The sequence below is a fragment of the Tauraco erythrolophus genome, chromosome 6 (genome assembly GCF_009769465.1).
Source record: "Tauraco erythrolophus isolate bTauEry1 chromosome 6, bTauEry1.pri, whole genome shotgun sequence".
In the NCBI taxonomy this organism is placed as follows: Eukaryota; Metazoa; Chordata; class Aves; order Musophagiformes; family Musophagidae; genus Tauraco; species Tauraco erythrolophus.
The window spans coordinates 23,165,726-23,181,302 of NC_141470.1; the positions used below are offsets into that span (position 1 = coordinate 23,165,726).

General features: G+C 42.5%; 1 protein-coding gene across 1 annotated transcript in view; it reads left to right on the forward strand.

Annotated features, from left to right (window-relative positions):
• Positions 1-2,695: 2,695 nt before the first annotated feature.
• Positions 2,696-15,577, forward strand: part of KIAA1549L (KIAA1549 like) — a 74,383-nt gene continuing 61,501 nt past the window's right edge. Inside the window, exons 1-5 of the mRNA XM_086613696.1 lie at positions 2,696-4,430; positions 5,852-5,964; positions 8,621-8,840; positions 9,860-9,993; positions 12,384-12,546. Of these exons, the coding sequence (XP_086469822.1) occupies positions 2,696-4,430; positions 5,852-5,964; positions 8,621-8,840; positions 9,860-9,993; positions 12,384-12,546 (2,365 nt within the window). The remainder of the gene's footprint in view (positions 4,431-5,851; positions 5,965-8,620; positions 8,841-9,859; positions 9,994-12,383; positions 12,547-15,577) is intronic.

Here is a 15,577-nt window from a genome sequence, read left to right on the forward strand (position 1 = left end):
GCACATATCAAAAAAGGAATTTAATTTCCTAATTTGTTTTGGATCTTGCCCCCCTTTTCTCATGTTCATCCCTGCTTTATTTTCTTCCTTTTGTGTCTATAATTGCATGCATTATTAGAACTGGCAAGATGAGCACCTCCAGATGCATCCTACAGGAACCCAGCCAATGCTGTCTCTATTCCCATGTCAGACTGCATGCCAAGTCACTGAAGCTTGGTTGTCAAAATCCATTCCCTTTCTACACTGCTTCTAAACCCATCTTCTCACGTAATGTTTTGACACAGGGTGACTGAGGATAACCTCAAGAATTGTCCCAGGCTTAAGAAGGTGTCTTTTAGTATGTTGAACCATCCTAGTTAAAAGTAGTGTTTTGAAATAGTATGGTCTAGGAAGCTTTCCTTATTCTTCTGCCAAATAAAATTATTTGAGGAGTTTATAATCTGTCACATTGTACCTTTCACTGTTTTTTTTGGTGGTGGTTTCATTTTTTTTTTTTACTTTCTCTGAGTTTTTATGCCCTTTGAATACAAAACAAAAGTTCACTAATTTTACTAAACATAATGCATTTTGTATTGTGATTTGTTACAGCAAGACAACAATTCCTTTTGGGGAAGAATATGCTCATTTTACTTATTTTACAGGGATCAGGCAACAGCATATCAACGTTGCTCCTTCTACAGGATCTTTTCCTAATTGGAGATCTATACTATCACCAACACGGCCTTCCACAGAAACTAAGACTTCCTCAGTAGCTGATATTTCTATGGGACAGACTTTGGAGAACGTGAACTTGCTTCAGATGATAAAAACAACACTGACTGGCACACGTACCAGGACTTCAGATCAAATTCATCTGTCGTCCACCCTTTATCAAGGCAGTGGAAACAGCGCATCCCAGGAACCCGCTGAAGTTTCAGCCGAGTTGCCTCTGAGGTCGTCATCTCAAGATGCAGATGAAACAGCTGCTGTATCAGGTTTGCCTCAACTTGGTATGTTTGCCACATTGTCCACTACACCATCAGTGACACATTTGAGTACAGCTGTGCCATTTCAGCTAATACCATTAGAAACACCCTCCATTTCAAAAGAGAGCACGTCAGGATCAGACATGCTTGCTGCTGTTCCATCACCATCATTCTCCTCATTGGTAATTCAGTCACCTCATACCATCAACTTTTCTAAACCAGCTGTACTGCCCATCAAAGTACCTTTGTCTGCAGATCCTGAAGGCTTCTTCAACACAGATTCAGCCAGCTCTCAGGTTAGTGAAAGCAGAAATAGTCCTCTGAGCATGATCACTGTAATAACTTCCAGTATGGTGAATCGCAGAAAGGGTCCAGAGTTGTTTACTGGTGCCATGCCTTTCCATCTCTTTGAATCGGCAGCAATGCATTTCACAGAAATAGTGGGAAAAGGGTCTCCTTCAGGAAGGACCTCTTTTTTGTCTATATACTCTGATATTCCTGTGTCAAAAACATATCAGTCTTCCCTGCCAGTAACTTCCAGAAGCCTGTCACGGTTTCCTAATGAGAGTACGTATAATGTGTCTTCTGCTGGAGTAAAACCAAACAGTCAGCCATTTAAAGCAGCGCTGACTGACAGAAATAGTGATATCACTTCTCTGTCATCACCATTTTTTCAGGATAAAGCAGAGATTCCTACATCAGTCTTCCATCCTGTGGGTACTCCACATCTAATACCCCAAATGAGTCACCCTCAGTCTTCCACAGCACTAACTAATTGCACTACAGACTCTGCTAGTGCACCTTTCATGTCATCAGCTTCCAAGAGCGTGGCTGAGGTCTCCAGCTCAACAGAGAGCATGTCTTCTCTTTCATTGCCAAAATCACTTACTCCAGATGCAAAGCATGCTCGCAATGCAGTGCTGCCAGTACGAGTGTTTAGAAGCAAAACAGATTTGCTCTTTAGAAATGCAACACACTCCTCTTCGACAAGCACAAAGTCTCCACTGCTAACGGAGACAAATGACACCTTTACTAGGATAGCACGCACGAACAGTCCCAATGCAGCAGCAGCTGATGAGGATACTTTGCAAATCCCTTTGAGTGTTTCACCGCAGCACTCGGTGGCTGTGAAACAGACTTTTGCAGAAGACCTGTCTGATGGAGTTTATCAGGCAAACAGCATGCTATTGCCAACTGCTTCTGCACATAGTCTCCCAATTTCTGATGGCTTTCCCATGGCAAGGACAGCTCAACAGCCTCTCACAAGAGGGCTGACAGCAAAGACATCCATGAGCTTTAATACTAATAGTGTTCTGCCCTATGGATCTCAGCTTTCCAAAGTTTCTCCGGATATCCAAACCAGTAAACTCCTCAAAGGATCAAAGATATTAGGCACGGTTTTGCAATCAGGCATGACTAGTCCTGATCTAGTGCTGTTAATTACTTCCACTATGGGCCTTTCAAAACCTGAACTTGCTCTCACGAACACGTCTGCTACTAATATCTTCGTGACTGCACGCCTTCCACCTGGTGCTGGAGAAAGTCCAGATGTAACTGCAAATGAGGACAGAAATGTGAGAGTACGCACTGTTGTGACTCCACATGCAGAATATTCACCTCTAAGGGCTTTAAATCATTTAAAGTCTGATCAGACTTCACTTTCAGTTGATAGAAAGCCTCTCGCCTCTGTCATGCCTCTAGCGTGGGGTACGCTGCCATCACTTGTTTCCATGACAATGGTGATGGACAGCCATGGCTCCGGCTTTTCCAGGATTTTGGATGTGGACTCTGAAAGCAATTTAGATCCTGTCAGCTCTCCTGAAGTGGCAACTTCAGCTTCTATGTGGAGCAATACAGCAGTGCCGTCTTCAGCTGGCATTAGTATTCCTTCGGTAAAAACTGAAGTCAAAATGGCAATAAGAGGAGCTCCTCCAAGTAATTTTCCTTTGGAAACTGAGTACCACGCACCATACTCAGTAGTTTCAAGTCTGCAAAAGAAGATGAATATAAGTAAGCAGTTGCTCTTCTCCACCCTTTCAGCAAACTATGCATATGCAAACTCTAGTCAAAACATTTCAAATTCACCCTTCGCTGGAAAGAAGTTGAATAGTTTTCCAGAATTTGATGTAGATGCATTTGCACTGAAAACATCTCCCGTTCAGTATTCATCCCTTGCTACTGCTTTGACAGTGCCTGACCTGCAAAAAAAGCATGGAAGCACAGCTGAAAATGTTGCTGATTTCTTAACTGTTGGAGGCATTAATATCAGTACGCACCATGAAGCACCTCTTCTTTTACATGTGCCTGCTGTTAACGGTGCAGGTGCTTTCCCTAGCTCGCTAGAATCACAAACTGCTGATGCTGGAAAGATTACTTTACTGACAAAATCCTTAGGCACATCACCAACATTGGCTTTTCAGCTCACTGGCAACATGACTTTTTCAGCCAGCTATGAACACAGTGTCATCCACAGCATACTGCCAACCGAGTCCCCCTTTCCCATCGCCAAGCCTTCCAGCTCAACTCTCTTGCGTAGTTTTATAACAGAAGAGGACATCAGTTCTGGAAATTTGCCAGAATTTGCAGATGACCAATTAGAGTCCTCTGGTTATTTGGTTATGTCTGATAAAAACCCAGCTACGTTTAGTGCGGAGGAGTGGGACGCAAATGCTACAAGGCATAGTCTAGTTCCCAGTAACGTATCTAACACAGCTACCAAGGGCATCCCATTGCAAACCCCTACCGCCAGTGCTCTGCAGTCAGTTATCATAACTTCTGTTCATGCATCACCAACACCACTACCTTCTTCTTTTTTGTCAACAACCAACTTTACCCATTCTGTCATTACAGTGTTATCTGGAGTATCTTCTGGTGCAATACCTACAGTAGGAACTTCAGAAGCAAAACCACTAACAAGAAAATCATCTCCAGCTTCACCAGTGCCAGCTTCTTCCTTCTTTTCTCTAGGCACTGAAAACTCACCTTTGCCATCTGTGATGGCTTTAAGCACACCGATACTGACACTAACAAAAAATAACACTGCCACAAAATTGGCATCGGATCTAAGGCCAGTAGGAACACGTACAGATTTTCCTTTTGCAACAAGAAACACAACTGCATCACCTGTGGACATGACAGCTATGCTCATAACCCCTAAAAGCAGCACGGTCACACCTTCCACGCTTGCACCCACAGTACACGTACCAAGGCAGATAAAAACAACAGTAACTGACACCCAGAAGTTCACAAGTTCAGAAATCACCAAAACGTCAACCCCATATCCACTGACAATTACAGCCGCTTTGACATCTATTACAGCATCAGCGAAAACAACTAGGCTTCCCCCTACTCCTGTGGAAAACACCTCTGCTCCTCCCGAAACCACAGCAGCAGCCGCTTTAGCTAACATGACAGCAGCTCCTCCCCTGGATTGCCGCCTCTCCAGGAACCTTATGGTTAAAACAGGTATGTGGGGCCACTGAATTCGCTGAAAGGACCTCGCTTGTCTGTGAGGGGCAACTGGTGATGAGTGGGAAATACACTTAAATGTCAGAAAATGTGGGGGCATTAGTGATTAACGTGGGGATGAGGCTGCTGCACTGACTAACCAGGCAGATGAAAGCATGGTTGCTAGTATAAGGATGGTGTTGGCTTTATTTGTAGCTTGGGTTTTACAATGAATGTGTCAAATAAAGCGGTGAAATCAGGTGCCCTGAAGTTCAGTGGGTCACTGCAGGGATCTAGCGGAACCACCTGTGTGGAGGGACAATCTCATTTGACCTGATGTTTTGGTCTCTGCTTGGCAGTAAGGAGTCTGTCATTGAAGAAGACAGTGCAGTAACCTGTCTCAGTCTTTGGCCCTGTTTGCATATGAAGACCTAATTCTGTTTTTATAGGAATGCCTAATTCTATCATTAAAGATTCACTTGAAAAGAATGGTTAGTATTTAGAGTTTTATGCTTCAAAATAGGAGGATTTTGAGCTTTCTATGTGAGCAGTACCACTTCTGGCTCTAGCTGTTTGTTTGGTTTTTTTTTATGGACAGCTTTTCCTTAGCCATAAGACCTCTGAACTACAGGGATCTGGAGAGGTCCCTTGCTCAGGCTTCATATGGATTCCTTATGGTAGCACAGCACAGCGCCAGAAGATGTGTGGATCTTGGAGATATCAGCAAAGAATAATAGCTATGTAAAAGGATTTGTAATCTTGTATAGAACTGAATGATACTGAGGACAATGAAATAAGCAGCTTTTAGACCTGATGTGTGTTTAGCAGCTGCTAAATAGCTACATCAGTAGTATGATAAGTACAACGACTATTTCTAAAGATAGAAGTAGCTAGTATACAGCGTATGATTGAAAGTACTTAAGTGCAGCTATAAAAATCTTTCTGCAAGTTGTAAGAGAAAAAAAGCTAGTGATAACGTTAATATTAGTGTACAGACCCTTCCTAAATGGAGAATAATTGCAGCAGTGGAGTAACACATTTCTTTGTTTCTTTAACTTTGGCTGCGAAGGTATGAAGCACACGTCCTTTACGTAGTCCTGCCTCTGCAGCACCAGTTCAGTCCCTTGGGGATGCTGCACTGGTCTGTCCGCAGGCAATCGAGTGGCATCACACCTCGCTCAGAACAGCAGCATGTTGTTGTTGCTACAGAAATTGCATTTATTAGACCTCAGTCTGGAAACAAAGGGCTCTTGCCATGGGATGAATAAGGACTCGGGGACGCTGCTGAGCCGCTGCGTTTCTTGCTCCCATTGGAGCTGCTGCAATTGCTAACTGCTTTGATGGTCTCCACCTAGCTAGCACAACGCACAACAATTCAAAGAAGCAGACAGTAGCATGGTGATGTCTCAAACCAACATGTGACTTTTGTTGTTCCACAGTTCTGTTTCTGAACACGAGGAGGATGCTGATCAGCAATCCCTTCAAGGAGAGCGTGAGAAAAGGGCTCAACCAAGTGCTGAGACAAGCTTTCAACCAAAATGTCAGCGCTCAGGTAAGCATGCTTGGCTTGCCTCCACAATCTCACTGGAACAGATCTCCCACCAAGAGAATCCCAGCTGGCTGGAGCTCCAGTGGCATCTCTGGATGCAGGAAGCCTCTTGGAGGGGAGTACTGAGGTTTTTCCTATAGGTGGCACCTGCTCGGAGCTCTAAAAATATAAGGACCACTCCAAAGCTTTTGCCATTTTATTTGATGGAGATAAATAAATAAATAATAAATATTTTATTTATTTATTAGAAGGGAGAAATGCAACTTTTTATTGGTATGTTCTGGGAAATGACTACTGACAGCTGTTCCGTCCTCCCCTTGCCACTCAGAAATGACTCGGGTTCACAGTCAGCCGAGTGCCGTTGTGCTCAGCCTGGATCAATTGCAAGAGCAGGGCTGGTAAATGGGGTGTCACTGCTGTCAGTCCACTCCCTGGTTTGAAAACCCAGTACCTGACAAGTGCAATTCCACAGGGATGAAAACCCTGAGCAGGGAGAAAGCACGTTTTATTGAAAATAAATGAAGGAGACTTGTTCATTGCTTTCCAGCTAAATTGCAAAAAACCTCTGTGTTGCCGCATGTAAGAGCAGGCTTAGGAGGATAACTGGAACACTCTTCTCTGCAAAACAGGTTCCCGTGCGCTCAGGCAGGGGTTTGTGCTGAGTCCAAGGCTGTTATGAGTTATACTCACTGAGCCACTGGGAAGGAAAAAAGTAATTTTGCTCAAAATAGAGGACATGAGGCTGACTTTTGTCCCCATGCTCTATTGCTACAAGTTTGGATAATGTTAGTCGGTTTGGGAATTGTATATTCCTGAGTCTCAGCAGCAGCAATGAAAACCGTCAAACACATTCTCCCACCTTTTCGTAAACTTGAGAGAAGCTCCCTTTTTCTAATGGAGGAAACCAACTAAAACTTGGTGTGGAGGACCCGTTCCAGGGCTTAGGCTTTTTGGAAAATACAGAATCTTGAGGTAAAACTCAAAGCCATGCTTTGGCTCACAGAGTGTTCGTTGTGATTTGTCATTTCTACTCGTAAAGGTGATAGCTTAACCATCTGGGACAGTATAGGAAAAATAGTATAGAAGGGACAGTTGAGGCTGAAGAATCAGATATTGGAAACTTTTGTCTTTCAAGAATCTGTCTCCAAACCTGCAATGACAGATGTGCACAAAGTCAGTGAACTTCAGGTATGAAGTGGGAGCTGGATGCTCTCTGGATTATCTATGATTTTATATTCATAAGTAAAATGTCCCAGGATATATACGTGAATGAAGCCCAGTCTAAATTAGAGGTACATGAGCTTTGGTTGCAATACTGCACTGCTTCAATTCGGAGCACATTTTGCATGGGCTGGGTGTCACGTTTTGAGGTCAAAAGACCAGTCAATCAGTGTCCCAAGTCAGGCAAGACCCTTGGGTCTGACTCCCCCTGCCTTCCCTTGGCAGCTCAGTGAATCGGAGGGTGGTTCGTCTGGCTTATCGTGGGACTCCACACTAATAGACGAACAGGAGGTAATTTGACCAGTATACCAGTTTCCCAAGTCAGGCGAGACCCTTGGGTCCGACTCCCCCTGCCTTCCCTTGGCAGCCCAGTGAATCAGAGGGTTCGCCCACTTATTAGGGACCGACACTAGTAGTACTATGGGCCAAATTCCTTATAATAATTCAAAAGTTTCTGGAAACATATATATATATATATATTTAATTCATGACAGAATATAGGTTTGTAGATAGCCGGTCATAGTGACTGACTACAAGAACAACTTTAATTAAAATACTGCAGTGATAATACTAAATAGCTAGCAAGATGTTAATAAATAAGTGCACATAACACAGAGCTCTTACCCAATAGGTGTCCCTATGGGGGGGAGAAGAGAGGTTCAGCCCGTCGACTGATCCCGGACGTTGAGATGAAGGGGCTTCTCCTTAACATCCCCTTTGTCTTTTTTCCATTTTATACCTTTTTTCATTTCTTTTAGGTGGAGCTCAAGTGACTCTAGTCATACATAACTTTATTAGGATTGGTGTAAATTTCTCTCGTGAGGGGTGGTTGCAGCTCAGAGGAGGGTGGAGGTGTGATTTGTTAGCTAAAGGACACGATTTCACCATCACTGCTGAGGCAGCAGTTGTGGCTCATCTTTATCTTCACCAGGCGCCCCTCATCCCTGATAACAGGGATGAGCCGTCATACCTCTGTAGCACTCTACTCCCCATTTCAAGGGTGTTACGTAGGCCTTGTTTGCTATTCCTTATCCCGGATAACAAGGATGAGCCGTGATACCTCTGTATCACTCTATTCCCCATTTCAAGGATATTACGTAGGCCTTGTTTGTTCCTGGGAACAGCAGCTGTGTCTCATCCCAGAGCTGCTCTGGTATTACAGTTTATGTTGAGACGTAGCTGAATTTTGGGGGGACAGTGTTCTCCCATTCCCCTCCAGCTTCAGTTACTTTCCCACACTGAGTCTAAAGCTCTCCGAGAAGTTCTGCTAATACTGTGTCTGATATGACACTAATTGATCCTGTAGGGTTTATAGGGGATTATAGGATAAAAACTCTGCAAGGGAGCTATATTCAGGATGAAAAGTCCCATCAAATAGTTGTTGATCTGCAAACAAAATTAAAAATAAATAAATAAACGTTTCTCTTGTGTGTTCTAGATTGAAATCATGGAGCAATCAAGTAACGTTACAGTTGGTTACTACGTTACACGGGGCAGGCTCGTTTTTATACCAGCTGCTGTAATTGAAAGGCTTCTCGCATACGGCATTAGCAACGCCACGGCAGACATCAAGCAGCATGTACCACATCTCCAGTCCGTGGCGGCCCTGGCCTTGCCGTGGAAGCCTCTTCCTGCGTATCACTTCCAGCTGAAAACAGGTGAGCGAGGTCCTGCCTGCCTGTGCCCGGGGTTGTGTGTGTGTGTTACTGCTCAGTGTGCAGGGATGCTGCTCGTCCTCCCCTTTGGTGTCCTGCCTCAGCCCTTGCTCTCCGGCACAGCAGCAGGTCAAGCTCTGCATTGGCTCCGTGTGTTGATGCTCCTGGCACAAGCAGGACAGCCAGTGTGTACATCCCTGTGCCACATGGTCTCTGCTGTCGCCTCCGTTGACGCTGTGGTGAAACGAATGGCCTTACCTTAGGGATGAATCGTGCCAATGTGCTTGACTAAGATTGGCATTTTTGTGCAGTAGCCTGTGTGTTTTCTTTCAAGAACGACCAGATGAGAAGCATGACTGTATGATATATGTATATGTTGTTCTAGCTGGACCTGTTGGATTTACCTTATCCAGCCGTCTGAGCCAGGGCGGCTGTGTCACCCCTCTGTACTGTAGCAAGCATCAGTGCAGGGCAGCTGCAGTGCAGCAGAACAGGATAAGCTATGAGAGGGCAGAGAGTGCTGTAAAATGATGTATTCAGCTGTAAAAAGATTTCTTACATGTGTGCTTACATGTTTGTATATGTATACTTATTGCAATTACCCAGTTAAGTGTGTTTTTCCTAGCACAGAGAGAATGAGAATTGATATTATGATTGATTATGTCTTGCAAGAGCAAATGATCTGCAAGATTTAAGAGTATAACTTGTATTTTAGAATGATTTCACTTACTGCCTGTCTCTGGGTATTGTAGAGTGAACTAGTCTTACCTTCTTATATATCACTGCAGAAACAATCTCCATTTGTTTGTGGAGAGTATGAGCTCTAATAATACAATTTAATTCTTACGTTTTGTCTTAGTTAAGGCTAGTTTAGTGCAGTGCTTGAATGACATAAGCTGATCTTATGCGCTATTATTTTCACCTGCTTAATTTGTAAATTGAGCATCTTGTGGTCAGACATTACAGGAATTATGCAACCAAGAATGTTTTGTTCACGTACAAATACCTTGTTCCTTTTCTAGAGCTGCAGTTTGTCGGTCAAACAGACAATATACAGTCATGTAAATTTGTTCAGACCATGGAGCAACGGTTACAGAGGGCGTTTCAGGACGCTGAAAGAAAGGTCTTAAACACCAGCAACAACTTAACAGTTCAGGTACAATGTTGTGTGCTTTGCCAGTGCCTGTTGCCAAACTCTCTGGGTTATTCTTTCCTGTGTGTATGCTTTTATTTCAACCTGAAGTCTTTGATAGCCACTACAGAAGTAAGTTTATACTTTCATAAGCATGAAATAAGATTGTTTTATTTATGGCAGGAAAACTTATAAATGCATGATTTATGGAAGGCTGTTACTGTTATTTTCGTGAATGTGTATTTTACTGTTTGCAGTTTCCATAATTTAGGTGACATTCAAATAAAAATATAAATTTGGAAGAACATTTTTATATATTTCTTTTTACTGAATATGTTATTCTGACACATTAGTTGCTCTTGGTGAGACTATTCAGGTATAAAGATGGTGTCATGTGTAGCTGTTTGTAAGATCTAAGCTAATGGAATATATATATTTTTTTTTTGATGTGCATTCCAGTTCTACACTCACAGACCCAAATGCACTATTAAGGGCCTGATTTTTGCAGAATTTTATACGTTTAGTGGGCCAACACTCTTACACTGTGCCATACATCAGGAATAAATAATCTTCTGGGTGATGTTATGATATATATATTTGATGTGTGATAAAATGCAGTGTATGGACTTGCACTCCTCAGAATAGTTTGCATGTAGCTTACCAGAAGGAGAAAATTGATCATCAGAGCTCTGCTTAGTTACTTTGGTACTGGTACTGTCTCAGCTGTTGTTCAAACTGGAGGAGCTCAGAGAGGCAGAAAAGTGCATGGCAAGAGATGACCTACTGCAGCAGGTAAAGTGATTGTCAAGCTTTTCAATAGCTGGACCTGTGTTGCTGAGGGGACCTTCATGGTGGCTAATTTGCTCACAGAAGAAGTCGTAGATCTTACAAAGCACTGAGGCAATTTTGTAAAGAGCCCTAGAAGAAAATGGTAGTCGTGGTTTTTGTGGGTATTGCCAACTTAGGAAGTGATAGGATGGAGGTCTTGGAGGCAAGATATAAACTGGGAAGTAAGAGGCTCAAGGATGTGATCTTCATGATAAATTTTTCTGAAATTATTCTGGTACCATGCAAAAGACTAAGTGAGTGCAACAGAAAATAGTATGAGGGTTTTAGATTAACTGAAAACTGAGGAACCGTTTGGGAGCAGATGGAGCCAGTTCAGAAAAATGTCATTGCTGCACTGCAAGAGTAGAAAGAACGGCAGCAACATGGGTAAAAGGCATGAAACAACTTCCATGCAAGGAGAAATTAAATCAGCCATAGTTCTCCAACCATAAGTGGTGTAGTGAATCAGGAGTGATCATTTAGAGTTTTCCGTAACAGAACTAGTCAGGTTTAAATAAAAAGAAAAATCCTTTTACACAGTGGGTCATAAGATCTTGAAGATGGCTGAATGTAGCTGGAGAAAAAGTATGAAAGTTACAAAAAGCAATTGGCCCAACATAAGAGAATAAAAAGTCATCAACCCTTTTTAAACCCAAGCATATAAGCTATGTCTCAGACCATAGCTGTAGGCTAAACTTACACTGCAGAAAAGGATCCTGTCCTCTTGCCCTGTGCTCATTCTCCAACTATCTGCTCCTGGCCATTTCTAAGTGAATGTCAGCTAGGCAGACCTTTGGTCTGACCTTAAACTCTTCTTCTGATGCTTTTGTTATACCGTGTTTTATATTTTTACTTGTCCAAATCATAAAAATGGGGTATTTAAATAACATTCATGAATGCTGAATGTTGTCAGCCCTACCTACAGTAACAGCAGCCAAAAAACATCCTTCTTGTCCTAGGGCGTGAGTTTTCTGAGAAAACGTTTTTTTCCATTCCTGCCCTGCATTTGCTTCTCCGCTTCCTGCTTAAAATTGGTGTTTGAGGATCTGATCCAGCACTCACTGTATAGAATTGGTCCTTAAATGCAGTCATCAGATTTGGGCTCAGGAAGAGACTGGCACAGCTCTAAAGTGGGGAATAGAGCCAGTAATCGTATGAACAGAAGAGACAAGATATCCTTTATTATATATGGAAAAGGTGTAGGTCTAGATAACTGCACTAGAAAGGCAGCAAAGAGAGCAAGACATACAGGCCTAATTCCTCTGCATCAAATACTGAACACTTTTTATGATAACATTTCATCTATACATTTCCTGGTGAAAAACAAGGAAAAATATTTTTAGTCCTGATGGCACCTTTTCTGCTTAGTGCTGTCCTCCAGTAACTCTGCACGTGCTAAAGTAGGAGTTAAAGTATTGCAAACTGTTTTACACAATCGTGTTGAGCGAGCTGTATCTAATCCATTGTTCAAGTTAACTTTTTCCCTGTTTGTTTGCACTGGTTTTGGTTGTTGGCTTTTTTTTTTTAATTTTTCTCTCAACTGAGCTGAAACACAGCTACATGTTATTTCTTTACCTCTGTTTCAGATTTTGAACACCTCCAATGTCTCCCAAGCTGTCACTCTGTTTTATGTAGTGAACAATCAAAGCACAACTCTAAATGGGACTATTTCCAGCAACCTTCTTAATCAGCTGTCAGCTGAGCTGGTGGGTTTCTATCTAACCTACCCACCTCTCACCATTGCAGAATGTAAGTATGTACTTCAAGCACACAGGACCTTTACAAGCACCATAAGCTTTATTGTCAAGCTCATAGATTGTAGGGGTTTTGCTGACTGCTTTTTAAACTTTTTTTTTTAAAAAAAGAAACCCCTCCCAAAATAGAGGGGGGGGATTAGGTGGGAGGATATTCTGGGTTCAGTGTTCACTTCAGCTGCTAGAAACACTGGCAGATAAGGAAGAAAAACACATATATGCTGTCATTAATAAAAAAACGCCTGTGCCATATTCCAAATAGAACAAAATTGTGGTTTGGTGCTTGCCTCAGTTGCCGGGCTGGGTAGCACGTTTTGAGTCTGTGTTTGGGCAGTGGGTGAACTCTGTCTACGCTTCTCCATTTATAAAGTTGATGATGGATTTGCTGAACTCTGTCCTCAGTTTAAAACGTGGCTAAGCACTTGATCATCAATAACTTGCTTGCATTTCAATTGTTATGAAGAGTCAGAGGTACAGAGAGCGAGAGAAGGGTGTGTGTCTGGGCAGCCTGTGTGGCATGTATGCTCTCTGACTCTGCATGCTAATTTCTCTAAAATGAATAAAGGGACAAGTCATTTGATTATGGGGATTTCTGTTTAATCTGCTTGTTAAACTTAGTACATGAAGCTAGGCTTGCTGTAGAGCTGGCTTATCTGTTCGCTGAAGGAGATTCGTGTTCACTGGGAGTGAGAGGGACATGCTGGATACGTCAGTACATGGTGATGGATAGTGGTTAGAGAAGGGCAGGTTTTGGCCGATCTCACTATATTTAAATCTTCACGAGAAATGCTTGTTAAATTTGAAATACTGTACTCGACTACCAGTACAGATCTGGTTAAGTTTCTGTTAGCTAACAACTTGCTGATCAGGCTAAACCAGTGATGGAGTAGTGTGTAATTTTTCATTTCACTACTACTGAAATAATCAGGCATATGAGGATAAAGACAAATATGTCTGTAGGATCAGAACACTGAACTGAGTGGATTCGTAGCTTTAGGTAACGTTATTAAGGTACTTGTTTGTTTTCTGATTCTAAGAAAAAGCAGAACCAGGCTACTGGAAAGTGAGCACTGGGGAAAACACAAGTTACCTTTTTTTATCAGTCCATTTTATTTGAAAACAGCTCAACAGCACAGTGATTACCTTGTGCAATTCTTCATCAGTTACTTGCACAGTGATTGCTCTGCTGTCTGTGGGGTAAGTGGTTGCTCTTGGGCACAAGGCAGCCAGAAATCAAATTAAGTCTGATTGTGCAAATCCTTGAAAAAGGAGGAGTGTGTATTATTCTTGAGGCATTAGCTCTCTAAATCAGATGTTTGCAAACAAATAGGTGAAACTGCCCAATGATGAGTTCTTGCACGGCATTTGTGCACTTTTGAATTGGACTTTCCATCACAGGGTAAGAGGCACGTCTCAGGGTAGGCTTGCGTTTTCATCAAGTCTTTCCACAGACAAGGAGGGGTAGAGGAAGGCTGTTGACAAAGAATGTGCTTGGGGACCTAGAAAGAGATGTAGACCATTCATCGTGAGACAGACTCCCTCCTTTTTGTGGCTGATGGATGAGCCTGTCCGACGAGTGCCCTGTGTGCAGGACTTGTCTTCGCGGGGCATCTAGGAACACAAGGAGAAAGGCTGAGGAAGTTTTGATGATGGCTGCGCTCAGTTCAAGTGTCTGGCCTCCAAAATAGTCCTGTTGCATAGGAGAAGGATTATGGTGCTTCTCACAAAGGCAATACATGTGGATGCTTGGTAGTCAGGAGCTGTGAAAGCCGTTTGTCACACAGTAAGAGTCTCGTGTGGTATTGCAGTTTGCTGCTGATCCCCACACATGATGAACTGACCCGATAAAGTCCTTAGCTAGTGCTCCTTTAACAAGTGATGGCTTCTTTTTGGAGTTCTTGGGTTTATTCCCAGCACAGCAGGTATAATGCACACTCATGAACTTAGTGCACACATAGCATTTATGGTTTCAGACTGATGGCGTGTCTTGTGAAAATATTTACTTTGAAAAGTGTTTGATGCTTATTCATGTGGCAGTGCACTTGTTTCAGTTTATCAAGCAAATACTGCTGCTGTTCTCAGAGGGTGTTATTTCCCAGTAGACTCCGGCGGCTCCTCTAGAGCCTTCGCAGTCTGTCATGGAAATGCACAGCTTGGGACACGCCACGAAATCCCTCCTCAAAAGCAGTTACTCTGCATAATCAGATGCTTTACGATGTTTACTGTTTCAAGACACTCTGGAGTTTAAAAATCAAGGTGACTCAACAGCAGTGTATCAACCTGCAAGGTTGATATTAATGAGTATTAATGCTTTCTGCATTGTATAGATCTATTGGGGGGAAAAAAAAAACAACAAACAAACCACTGAGCTGTATAATGAATTAGCAGCATATTGAACTTTACAGCCTAATGCACTTTGGAGATGGAAAAAGCTAACAAAAGGCATCAAAACAGCAAACATCAGTTTCTCACAGATGTAAACACATATGGTAGTAATACCTTAAATGGTGCAGAGTGAGAGTACTATGCTCTAAGGTGTGTTCACAGTTTTTTTAGTCTCTCTTGTAATTCACGTGGGGCTGTGCTCTGTGATTAGTGGAATCTGATCTTGATTTATTTTACTATTATTTTAGGTTAAAATGATTGGCTGGGTTAAGTAAGGATGAAATCATAGAACTGCCGTAGAATGTCATCTTGTTTTCCTCAGGGTATTTCTCACAGAGAGAAAGTAGCAGAAATGTACATAGACATGCGCATATTCTGTATCATTTTTAGTAATGGGCAGTCCTAGGCTTTGCCCCAGACAATGTACCAGCCAATGTTTTGTCAACAGAAGATGCATGTTCTACTTTATAAGGCAGCGCCTTGTAGTGTTTGCACTTGATGTCCTTTTTCAGACAGAAGAGAAATTGCAATCCTGAAAATTATGCCTCTAGATCTCCTCCTGGGCCATAGTCTCCATTTTATTTATCAGTGTCTGGTTAACCAAATAGTTTTGGGACCTGTAATGTGTAGGATGTTGGAAT